The sequence below is a fragment of the Asparagus officinalis genome, chromosome 2, assembly GCF_001876935.1.
Source record: "Asparagus officinalis chromosome 2, Aspof.V1, whole genome shotgun sequence".
Classification (NCBI taxonomy): Eukaryota; Viridiplantae; Streptophyta; class Magnoliopsida; order Asparagales; family Asparagaceae; genus Asparagus; species Asparagus officinalis.
Window position 1 is genome coordinate 79,537,336 of NC_033795.1, and position 11,805 is coordinate 79,549,140.

The 11,805-nt window shown below is 35.8% G+C and overlaps 1 protein-coding gene across 1 annotated transcript; it reads left to right on the forward strand.

Annotated features, from left to right (window-relative positions):
• LOC109831750 (uveal autoantigen with coiled-coil domains and ankyrin repeats-like) lies at nucleotides 8,677-11,043 on the forward strand. The gene is given in 4 exon segments (XM_020399153.1): nucleotides 8,677-9,794; nucleotides 9,922-10,627; nucleotides 10,629-10,714; nucleotides 10,782-11,043. Coding segments are annotated over 4 exon segments (1,914 nt in total). The 5' UTR covers nucleotides 8,677-8,774; the 3' UTR covers nucleotides 10,884-11,043.

Genomic DNA, 11,805 nt, shown 5'->3' on the forward strand with positions numbered 1-11,805 from the left:
CAGGTGCATGACGCACGGCAAGACCCGACCCCACAAAGAAAATAGGAACGGTCGAATGACCAATGCAATAACAGATGCAACAGTAGTAATAATAATAGAAGAGTGACCAAAGCGATAACATAAATAGAAACATGTGATGCTAGTAGTAACAATAGAAGTATGCAACTGAAATACTAACAAGCTAGATACAATCCATCACTAGAGTATAACAATCAGGAAAAACATAAACATCCGAGTAACAAGATCATACAGCTAGCCATCCTATAATCATCCACATAACAATGTCATACAACTAGATGGAATTAATATTTAAAAATCTACAACTCGAGACTTAGTACGTCGAGCGAAATAATCCAAACAAGGAAACCCTCATGTATATACCATATGTCTCAAATTGCAGATAATTAAATATTAATCCTAATCTAGGTATGGAAAGAAATACAACTGGCCTACATCTCACAAGAAGTCATACCTAGCCAAGAAACGATGTCGTGTAACTAGCCATCCTATAACAGGTCACTGGTCCACATCTCACACAGAGTCGACGCTCATATTACCGGATAACTGACAGTTCACAAATCCTCTACGCGCATCCAATACCGCTACACGAATCGGTCAGAGGACTACACGCAATCCGATCTCGGCCTGGTTCGAACTCAGGCAAAGCTCAGGTGACTACACAAATTCACTGACTAAAGTGACTACACGAATTCACTTTAGCCCAACAAACCAACCCCAGTGACTACACGAATTCACTGGCGCGAGCCTGGAAGATACATCAACAGTCTTATCCGATCACATGAACATGGACTTCCCCATCCCAACTCTCTTGTATTTTCTAAGTCAAACATAATCCATATTAAAACTCGGGTTCACCACCTAAACTCAGTCAACACACTCACACATGTCACTAAGTCTGTTCATGACGCACGAGGCCACTAAGTCATGAACTGCTAATGGTTCTCAATCACAAGATGGACAATACATAGCACTATAGCAAACATGTCAAATACATTAAATAAATACAAAACGTGAAATGTGATCATAAACAACAACTATGTAATTCAGAAAATAATTCCTTTTCCAAAATAATTTCTTAACACTTATTTCTCATCATAATTATTCTACAATAATCTTTTTAAATAATGAATATTAACTCAAATAATCCTTTCACAAAATAAATTCTTTTAAGAATCAATTATTATAATAACAACTCAAATAATCCATTTTTACAGAATAAAATTCTTAGTAAAATTCTTTTCTCATTATAACTAATCTAAAAATAACTTCTTTTTCAAAATAAATTTCTTTAAATCCTTATAATTATCTAAAAATGATTCTTTTACCGAACTAAATTCTTTTAATTCTTTATAATTATTTTGAAAATGCTATTTATTATATTACTATAATATATTTTAATATTCTTCATCAAACAATCCACATAGGTAATTATATTACAAACTAATCTACACAGACAACTCATAATAGATTTGAAAACATAAAGATCGACAAGCTGAGTAACGGGATCTTGCACATAAATAATCTATGACAAATATAATGATTGGAACGAAACTACATAAGGATCGGGATCTTGCACATAAATAATCTACAACAAATATAAGAATTGGAATGAAACTAAATAAGAATCGGGATCTTGCCTCGGGGTTTCGTTGGTGGCGGGATCTGATGCGGTTCGACGTTGGCGTCGTCGGATCTGGGCAGCGAGGTTGGTCGGGAAGGGGCTGCAACGCGGGGGAGGGCTCGGACTGCAGCGACGACGGTGGTCGAGGCTTGGGTTCGACGAAAGTATACGAGTATAAACTGCTTCTTAATACTCCGAAAAGTATACGAGTATAAACTGCTTCTTAATACTCCGAAAAGTATACGAGTATAAACTGCTTCTTAATACTCCGAAAAGTATACGAGTATAAACTGCTTCTTAATACTCCGAAAAGTATACGAGTATAAACTGCTTCTTAATACTCCGAAAAGTATACGAGTATAAACTGCTTCTTAATACTCCGAAAAGTATACGAGTATAAACTGCTTCTTAATACTCCGAAAAGTATACGAGTATAAACTGCTTCTTAATACTCTGAAAAGTATACGAGTATAAACTGCTTCTTAATACTCTGAAAAGTATACGAGTATAAACTGCTTCTTAATACTCTGAAAAGTATACGAGTATAAACTGCTTCTTAATACTCCGAAAAGTATACGAGTATAAACTGCTTCTTAATACTCCGAAAAGTATACGAGTATAAACTGCTTCTTAATACTCCGAAAAGTATACGAGTATAAACTGCTTCTTAATACTCCGAAAAGTATACGAGTATAAACTGCTTCTTAATACTCCGAAAAGTATACGAGTATAAACTGCTTCTTAATACTCCGAAAAGTATACGAGTATAAACTGCTTCTTAATACTCCGAAAAGTATACGAGTATAAACTGCTTCTTAATACTCCGAAAAGTATACGAGTATAAACTGCTTCTTAATACTCTGAAAAGTATACGAGTATAAACTGCTTCTTAATACTCTGAAAAGTATACGAGTATAAACTGCTTCTTAATACTCTGAAAAGTATACGAGTATAAACTGCTTCTTAATACTCCGAAAAGTATACGAGTATAAACTGCTTCTTAATACTCCGAAAAGTATACGAGTATAAACTGCTTCTTAATACTCCGAAAAGTATACGAGTATAAACTGCTTCTTAATACTCCGAAAAGTATACGAGTATAAACTGCTTCTTAATACTCCGAAAAGTATACGAGTATAAACTGCTTCTTAATACTCCGAAAAGTATACGAGTATAAACTGCTTCTTAATACTCCGAAAAGTATACGAGTATAAACTGCTTCTTAATACTCCGAAAAGTATACGAGTATAAACTGCTTCTTAATACTCTGAAAAGTATACGAGTATAAACTGCTTCTTAATACTCTGAAAAGTATACGAGTATAAACTGCTTCTTAATACTCTGAAAAGTATACGAGTATAAACTGCTTCTTAATACTCCGAAAAGTATACGAGTATAAACTGCTTCTTAATACTCCGAAAAGTATACGAGTATAAACTGCTTCTTAATACTCCGAAAAGTATACGAGTATAAACTGCTTCTTAATACTCCGAAAAGTATACGAGTATAAACTGCTTCTTAATACTCCGAAAAGTATACGAGTATAAACTGCTTCTTAATACTCCGAAAAGTATACGAGTATAAACTGCTTCTTAATACTCCGAAAAGTATACGAGTATAAACTGCTTCTTAATACTCCGAAAAGTATACGAGTATAAACTGCTTCTTAATACTCTGAAAAGTATACGAGTATAAACTGCTTCTTAATACTCTGAAAAGTATACGAGTATAAACTGCTTCTTAATACTCCGAAAAGTATACGAGTATAAACTGCTTCTTAATACTCCGAAAAGTATACGAGTATAAACTGCTTCTTAATACTCCGAAAAGTATACGAGTATAAACTGCTTCTTAATACTCCAATAAGGTATACGAGTATAAACTATTCCCTATTTTTGGTTGAGAAGTTTCTGGAGAATATTTTTCTAAAAATATTCTTAAGGATAACTCAACAACACTACACCGGACAACGCGTCGCAAATGAGAACTCAACGCCAATAATCGATGGTCAGTTCTATGTTGAACCAACAAACACGAGCTAAAGATCAGAAAATTAGGAATCGACTTCAAGTTCAAAATTCCAACAACGGTCAGACAATAAATGCAGCACCGGAAACCTTACAGACATTCGACGAAGCACCGAATAGCCTGAAGGATTGAAGGAATCAAGAACAGAAGCCATTCCAAGGTCCCGTTACACCGACTGAAGGTTGGGACAATCATATCCAAAGTATTCCAGACTCTTCTATAAAAGAACGAGGCTGAAATACTTTGGAGGGGGTATCTGTAGGCGTATAAAACTGCCTATGGGTCCCTTAGCACAGCTCGGCACGGTGATTCGACAAACCAACGAACCATCTGGGCGATGAATCCAAGAATGATCGTTAAACCACAATATCGAAGCTAAATGAGACGCGATGAAGCAGATTAATGAGGTGACGGGGTTAACGAATCGCACGCAAACGACGGTACGGGTCGATCAATCAACGAATCATTCAACCGTAGAGTCCACTACATCAATCAAGATCGGGAGCGGACTCGAACGAATCAAGATCAAATCAGGATCCGAGCTCAAACTCGAACACCGAAGCGGATTTACTGCCAAATCAGAGTTCAGATCAACAAATCAGAGTTCGGATAAACCGGAAAACAAAAAAAACCAACATTTGGAGGACTCTCAAAACCGAGCCACTCCCAGGTGGCTCGGCCAAAGCCGAGCCACCACCTGGTGGCTCGACCAAAACCGAGCCACCAGGAGGTGGCTCGGTGCCTCGGCCACCTTCTGGTGGCTAGGTGGTTCGGCCACCTGTGCCAGGGCACAGTGAAGAGAGCCTATAAATAGACCCCCTTGGCTCATTTTTGTGCCTATAAATAGGACTTGAGGGCTCATTTTTTGAGGTTGGAACTTTTGGAGCAGAAACTCTGCCGGATTGAGAACTCATCTTCGGATTTTCAAGCTTAGAAGACTCGGACTCTCAGATCTGGTTCTTGGCGATCATCCAAGCTAAATAAGGCAGGAGTTCGAGAGAGATCAGATCTGAGATCTACACGGTTTCCCTCCGGATCAAAGCTTGGCCTTTGATCCCGAGAAGAGTCTCGATTTCGCTTGGTCGATTTCGATAACTACGGGCTATTATTTCCTTGGTGAAATAATCCCCTCGGCTGTTATTTCCTTCGTGAGATAACACCCGCTATACCGTGTAGATCCGACCGGATGAAGATCATGCTGTGGTCTACGGTTTAACCCCGGCGCAGGCGAAGAACCCACAGAAGCGAGAGACCGTAAAACAGGATCTCGCGATTTGTTCGACAAAGAAGGAAAGTTGTAATCTTTATTTTTTCTTTGATCTCGTTGTAACCGGATCTTATAAAAAGATCGGATCTTTGTAACCGATAAACTGTTAACAAAGTAATCAATGGAATCATTAACGAAGAAAACAGTTTTTCCTGCGAACAATCTGGAGTAAGGATGTAAATGGATTCAGATAATCTGAATAAATTCCACATCCGTATCCTCGTGGATATCAATATAATATAAAAGTATCCTAACCATGCAAATTCAAATATGGATAATTAAATTTGCTTTTGCAGATAGAGACATGAATATGAATTATCTGATCTTAGATATATACCCCCAATTCTAAATCTATTAGTTTTTAGACAATGACCACATGCCATTAGACAACCTAAGTCTATTAACACAATTTTGATTCACTTAATCTTTACGACCTTGTCGCTTCTGGTTTCTCCAAATTATTGACTTTTTTTCATTATGATAATTGTTTGCATCAATAGGCTTAATATGCATATCCATCATACTAGAAATCATCAATGCTCATGTCCTTTTTTCGTTTTAGTGGATATGATACTAGATTTCATTGTATAATTAAACAAGAATAATTAATAATAAAAATATATTTACTTACATTTAAAATCAAATAATTATGGGATAATTATATACACAGTAAAACGTACTAGTTATACTAATACGACAGAAAATATGTAATAGTTGAAATAATACAATAAATTATATACAAAAATACGTGATTAATAATACAAAGTATTATACGAAATAATACATAATAATATTAACAATACAACATATTATTTAAAATAATACGTAATAGTACCGGTAACGTAACAATTTAATTCTAGAAAATTTTACTGCACAAAATAAATTTATAAATAACAAAATCCTTTAAATAAATATATAATCAAAATTTTAAATCATAGAAAATTATAGAAAATCGAGAAAAATACAAATACTCTTTTTAAAAAATAATAATTAAATATTTTAAAATACCGAAAAATCATTTTAACTAGTATCAAAATTCACGGTCATTACAACAATAAATAGATAAACACAAATACTAGACACACAACATTAGTTATAAATTGTTTGTTAAACATCATCAAAACAAAGAGGCCAACAATCTCCCCCTTTTTGATGATGACAAACAATTTACAAAAAGGATATATGCATGAAAGTAAATTAACATATAAGTTACAATAATCATGCATGTAAGCAAACAAGATAGATATACTCACAATATTTCTCCCCCTTTGACAGCATCAAAAAGGGGAAAAACCATAAAGATGAAAGAGAGTGAAAGCTCCCCCTACAAATAAGCATGGATGAGTATAAAATAAGTATAGGGATTGCTCCCCCTATCAAAATGCATTATGGAAAATATACAATAAAGATCAAGGCAAATATATGTGAGCAAGCATAGATAAAAAAATATGCTAAACACCACTCAAAAAATATATATAATGATGACACATAATGATATGTCATTATAAAGTTAGTGTCTCATTATACTAACATAAAAACCATGTATAAGAATAGATTTATGAAATCAAAAGAATAAGAACATGAGAATCATGCAAAAAGTTTTCAAATGAAAACAAATCAACCAAAAGAAATCATAAATCAAAGTTTAAATCCAAAAACGATGTTTGATCAATAAAGAGAACTTTCTTTGTATGACTTGATCAAACCACTCATAGAATACATTATAAAGCATATATGACATTTGAATTATCTATTTGTGCTATATAATGAATTCAAAAGAACAAATCAAAACAAAATTTTCATAGTTCAAAAGTGAGATTACAAAACATACAAGAATCATGAACTATGGACTAAAAATCATCTTTAAGAGTATAAAATCAAACCATCATTGATTTTCACAAATGAGAGGCAACCATATCAAGCTCTTGAGTTTGTTTCAACCCATATAAATATTTCAGTTGTGGACCAGCTCCCCCCGGTCCACTAGGTCAACAATGGCCAAGTTTTTTGCTAAACAGAAATAGCGTAAAAAATTGGGACAGGTTTAGCCCTGACTCAGCTTTAAATTATTGCCAAACAAGACCTAAGCTAAAAAACCTAGGCCATTTCTGGCCTAGTTATTCGCCAAACACCATTTTAACCCTTAACGGGTTAGAGTCCACTAACCAAGTTAAGGGGATTTTTCCAAGACAGCCCGCGTATCAAAAAATATCAGAGAATAGTAACAACACAAGAAGATGGCCCAACATGATATATTTGGTCGTGGAAAGGGCATGTGATGTTAGATTTACAAATCATAATTTTTAGCTCAAAAACCCCTCCTGAGTATAGGGATCATCACAAAACTCCTCTTTAACTTTTAAATTTTATTAGAATATCCCCTTTAACTTTGAAATTTCATCAGAAAATCCCACTAATTTGGTGTGTGGGGGTGGGTGTGGGTGTGTGTGTGTGTGGGGAGGGGGGGTTCTTATATAAAACCCCAAAGTTAAAGAGGATTTTTTAATAATTCCTAAAGTTAAGTGAGATTTTCTTATATTTTGAAAGTTAAGAGGAGTTTTCTGATAAATGGAGGATTTTATAATATTTAGTCGAGCTTTGCTACATGGACCCAAAATATGGGACTAACATGGGGAACATGTGAGGTGTTCCCCTCCTATTGCATAATGAGCTGGTCATCATTAATGATGATCAACTCATTATGTAATAGGAGAGGACACCTTATTTGTCATGTTGGTCCCATATTTTGGGTCTTTGGAGAATTTTTCTATTTAGCCTTTAGTACAGTAAACTTCTATTTAATAAAGGATTTTTTTTTAATGTTGGGACTCAATAATTTTGATTGGGTTCGATAAGGACCGTTCAGCAAGACTTCAAGCACATTTCTAGAGTTCAGAAAACGTGTCTGTTGAAATATATAGTTGGGCCTTTGTCTGAGGAGTCAAGCCTACACAAAGCCCAACGTAAATATAGGAGCCCATTGTTACATATCTAATTTAATGCAAGTATAGAAATCTATAATTGCATTATTTTATGCACCAAAATTAAGTTAAACAGAACATTTTGACCCGAGTGTTGAAATTGATCCCCTTGTTAGATATCAAACCAAATATGGTAATGCTTAAATGTTGTAATGGCGAAAAAGGAAGTAGGAAACGAAATACTTATTCAGTAATAAATATCACTGGTTCAGGAGATAATTTGGAGGGGATGTATTACGGTTTTTCTATAGAGTGCCCATGAGGATCCTATAAGAGAGGAGAGAGATAGAGAGAAATAAATTATACACAGAAATTAATGCAAATCAGGGAGACAGTTATTTTTCTCTCTCTTCTCTTTTATAGAGTGTCCATAAACACTCTATAAAAAAACCGTTTTTAATTAAGATTTTACTCTTTTAGCAATAATTTTAACATTTATGAGATACACATGAATGCAAACAGTTTCCTCAATGTAAGGACCCTACAGATCTCTGCATTCAAAGAGGCTACTCGGTAATCGAAGCATCACCAATCAAACTAGTCGCTTAAAATTATTTGCATCATACGCCCCCAAAGCCTTGCAAATATACCCTCATTTCACGCCCATTTCGCACGACCCTGCAATTTCCAAATAGACAAGGACCCGTGCGGAAGAAACCCAGTGGGAAAACGACCAGCCGGTAAGATTTTTCAAATTTCGAACCCCAACGGTTCGATACCCAAGGCGTTATTTAAAAAAATATAAAACCTCTTCTTTTATCTCCTCAAAACCCTAACTTTTTCTCATCCTCACAAAAACCCTAGCCCTTATCTCTTGTTTTTTTTTTTCTCCTCCTCTTCCAAGATCCAATCTTTAATGGCGAGAAAGAAATCCTCAGCCATTTCAACCAAACCCCGCGAATCCGAGAGCCCCAGGGACCTCTCCCCTGATAACAAAAAAATGGACAACCTCAAAACCCTAAACCAGCTGCTCATTCAAGAAACCACGGAGAAGCGGGTCCGGATCGATCAGCTCAAAGCCCAGATCGAGGACGTCGAGGAGTCCCGGCCCTTTGTTTCGGATCTCGAGCGAGAGGTCCGCAGGATCGTGATCGTGTCGGCGCTCGCTGACGCGGCGGGAAAGGCGAGAGCTTTGCAGGAAAGACTGGGGCTTTTGAGCGGAGAGAGGGAGGGGATGAAGAAAGAGCTGGAGAGTGTTGCTTCGGAGAGGGGCTTGTTGAAGGAGGAGGTTGAGCTGAGGAAGAGTGAGGCTGGGGGTTTCGAGGCGAAAGTTAGGGTTTTGGAGAAGGAAAATGTGGAGATTAGGGAGAAATTGGGGGAAATGGAGGTTGAAAAAGATGAAATGGAGAGAATATTGACGAAGAAAGAGGAAGCCTTCGAGTGTCTGAGAGAGATGATGGAGGATGTGGAGAAAGAGAAGGAGGAGATCGGCGAAAAGCAGCGGGCGGAGATTAAGTCGATTAGGGATGAAATGGAAGAAAAAGTTAGAAGGATCGAATCGTTGGAAGAAGAGGGTCGTAGAGCTTTGGCGGTTAAAGAGAGATTGGAAGGTGATATTAGGGTTTCAAAGGATGAGCTTTGCATGTTGAAGGGCAAAGAAGAAGGGTTGAGTGCTGAGATTCTTGAGTTACAGGAGAAGAATGGGGAAGCCCGTGAGGAGATTGGTAAGTTGCGGGTGAGTCTTTGCATCTTGGAGAAGGACGAGGAGGAGAAGAAGAAAGAGTTTGAGTTGAAGATTCGAGTTGTTACCTCGGAGTTGGAAGAATCGAAGAAGAAGATAGAAGAGGTTTCACGAGAGAAGAATAAGGCTTTGAAGGAGAAAGCTGAGCAAGAGATGGAGATTCTTGAATTGAAGAGAGAGGTAGAAAAGCTTCAACTGAATGAAGGAGAAAGCTGAGCAAGAGATGGAGATTCTTGAATTGAAGAGAGAGGTAGAAAAGCTTCAACTGAATGTGCTAGAGCTTGAGATTCTTGAATTGAAGAGAGAGGTAGAAAAGCTTCAACTGAATGTGCTAGAGCTTGAGAAGACATGTGGATATTATAGTGAAGAGAACACCCAGCTGCGTAGTGAGAACGATGCAATCAAGAAAAAGGTTGGTGTATTGGAGGAGGAGGTTAAAGACAAGGAGGAGGAGGCTGAAGCAAAGATTGGGGAGCTTACGATGAAGTTGGACAGTTTGAGTTCGAAGATCAGAGAGATTTCAGTGGAGAAGGATCAGTTTGAAAATGTGAAAACAAAGCAAGATGTGGATATTGTTAGATTGAAGAAAGAAGTAGAAAACCTTGGCTTACATGTTTCAGATCTTGAGAAGAAGAGCATTCAGCTTCAAGATGAGAGAGATACAGTTGAGAGGGAATTAGGTGTTCAAAGAGAGGAATCGAGAAGTTTTTTATCGCAAGTTCGTGAGTTAAAGAAGAGCAAAGATGAGTGTCTGAAAGAGCTCGAGGAGCTCAAGGCATCAATGGATGCACTTGTCCTAGAGAAAGAAAATGAGAAGTCTCTCATGATGAAGAAGATGAAAGATTCTGAGATGGTTTCCGATAAAGTTCTCTCGCTGCTGAAGACTACCACGGGGGCTGTACATGGAGGTGAAAATGCTCAAGAGAATGGCTTTGTCGATGATGATGATGAGAGGATTCGTCCATTCGCAGAGGAGATGGAGAGGATTAAAGGAGCTTTTAAGAGCAGAGGAGAGAAGTTTGAAGAGATGTCCATTCGCAGAGGAGATGGAGAGGATTAAAGGAGCTTTTAAGAGCAGAGGAGAGAAGTTTGAAGAGATGAATAGAGAGATTGAGGTCTTGAAGTAAAGGAGCTTTTAAGAGCAGAGGAGAGAAGTTTGAAGAGATGAATAGAGAGATTGAGGTCTTGAAGAAGAACAAGAAGCAGCAGGGGTTGTTCATGTGGTTGTATCCGGCAACTACCGCTCTTGCTGCAATCTCCTTTTATGCAGCGAGGGGACGGTAAATGTTTTGCTCTGCGTTTGGTATTTTTAGAGATATTTGAGGAACCAAGGCAAAAGAGTAGGATTAGTTGAGAGTTTTTCTTGTTGCTGAAATGATCATTTCATATGTAATCCAATGTTTTGATGCAAGGATAAAAAGAACCTTTGTTGTTTCGTTCATTATTTGATCATTGCACAGAGCTGAAGTTGTGCAGTGTTTTCTCTCTTGATTTGGCCCACGTTGCATCACATGAGAACGGAAAGCAAACTCTTAGGCTCCGACTGGATACCTTGGCATTTTACTTTTTCCATGATATTTTTGTCAAAAACAAAATACTATGTGTTTAGAAACTATAGTGTTTTTTGAACTAAATTATCCTCCAACCAAAAACACAACACTTATTTCAAAACACCTTTTAGGTGTTTTAAGTTTGATGTTTTGGTTCTGAGTTGGAGAATGTGTTAATATAATATCTAACAATATATATTAAATGTAATTAATATAGAGTTATTATCAACATGTTTAAAATATTATACTATACTGTATTATATAAAATAAATATTATAATACATATTAAAAACTTGCGATAAAAAACTTTGCTCTTCTTTTAACTCATGAACTTGAGATAACATATAAATATCAATACTTAATATGTTAATAATGTATTATATAATAAATAAATAATAATAAAATATAAATAAACTAATAAAATTAATAAAAAATTAATAATAATATAATAATATAATAATAATATACTCTACAATAGTATAATTGCTATAATATGTAAAAATAATATATTCATAATATAATAATATTTATTAATATCATAAATACTAATATATTATTAAAGTACTATTAATAAACTCTAACATATTAAAAACTATAATATATTATATAATATTAAAATATTTATAATATATTAATTTATGAATAACATACTAGTA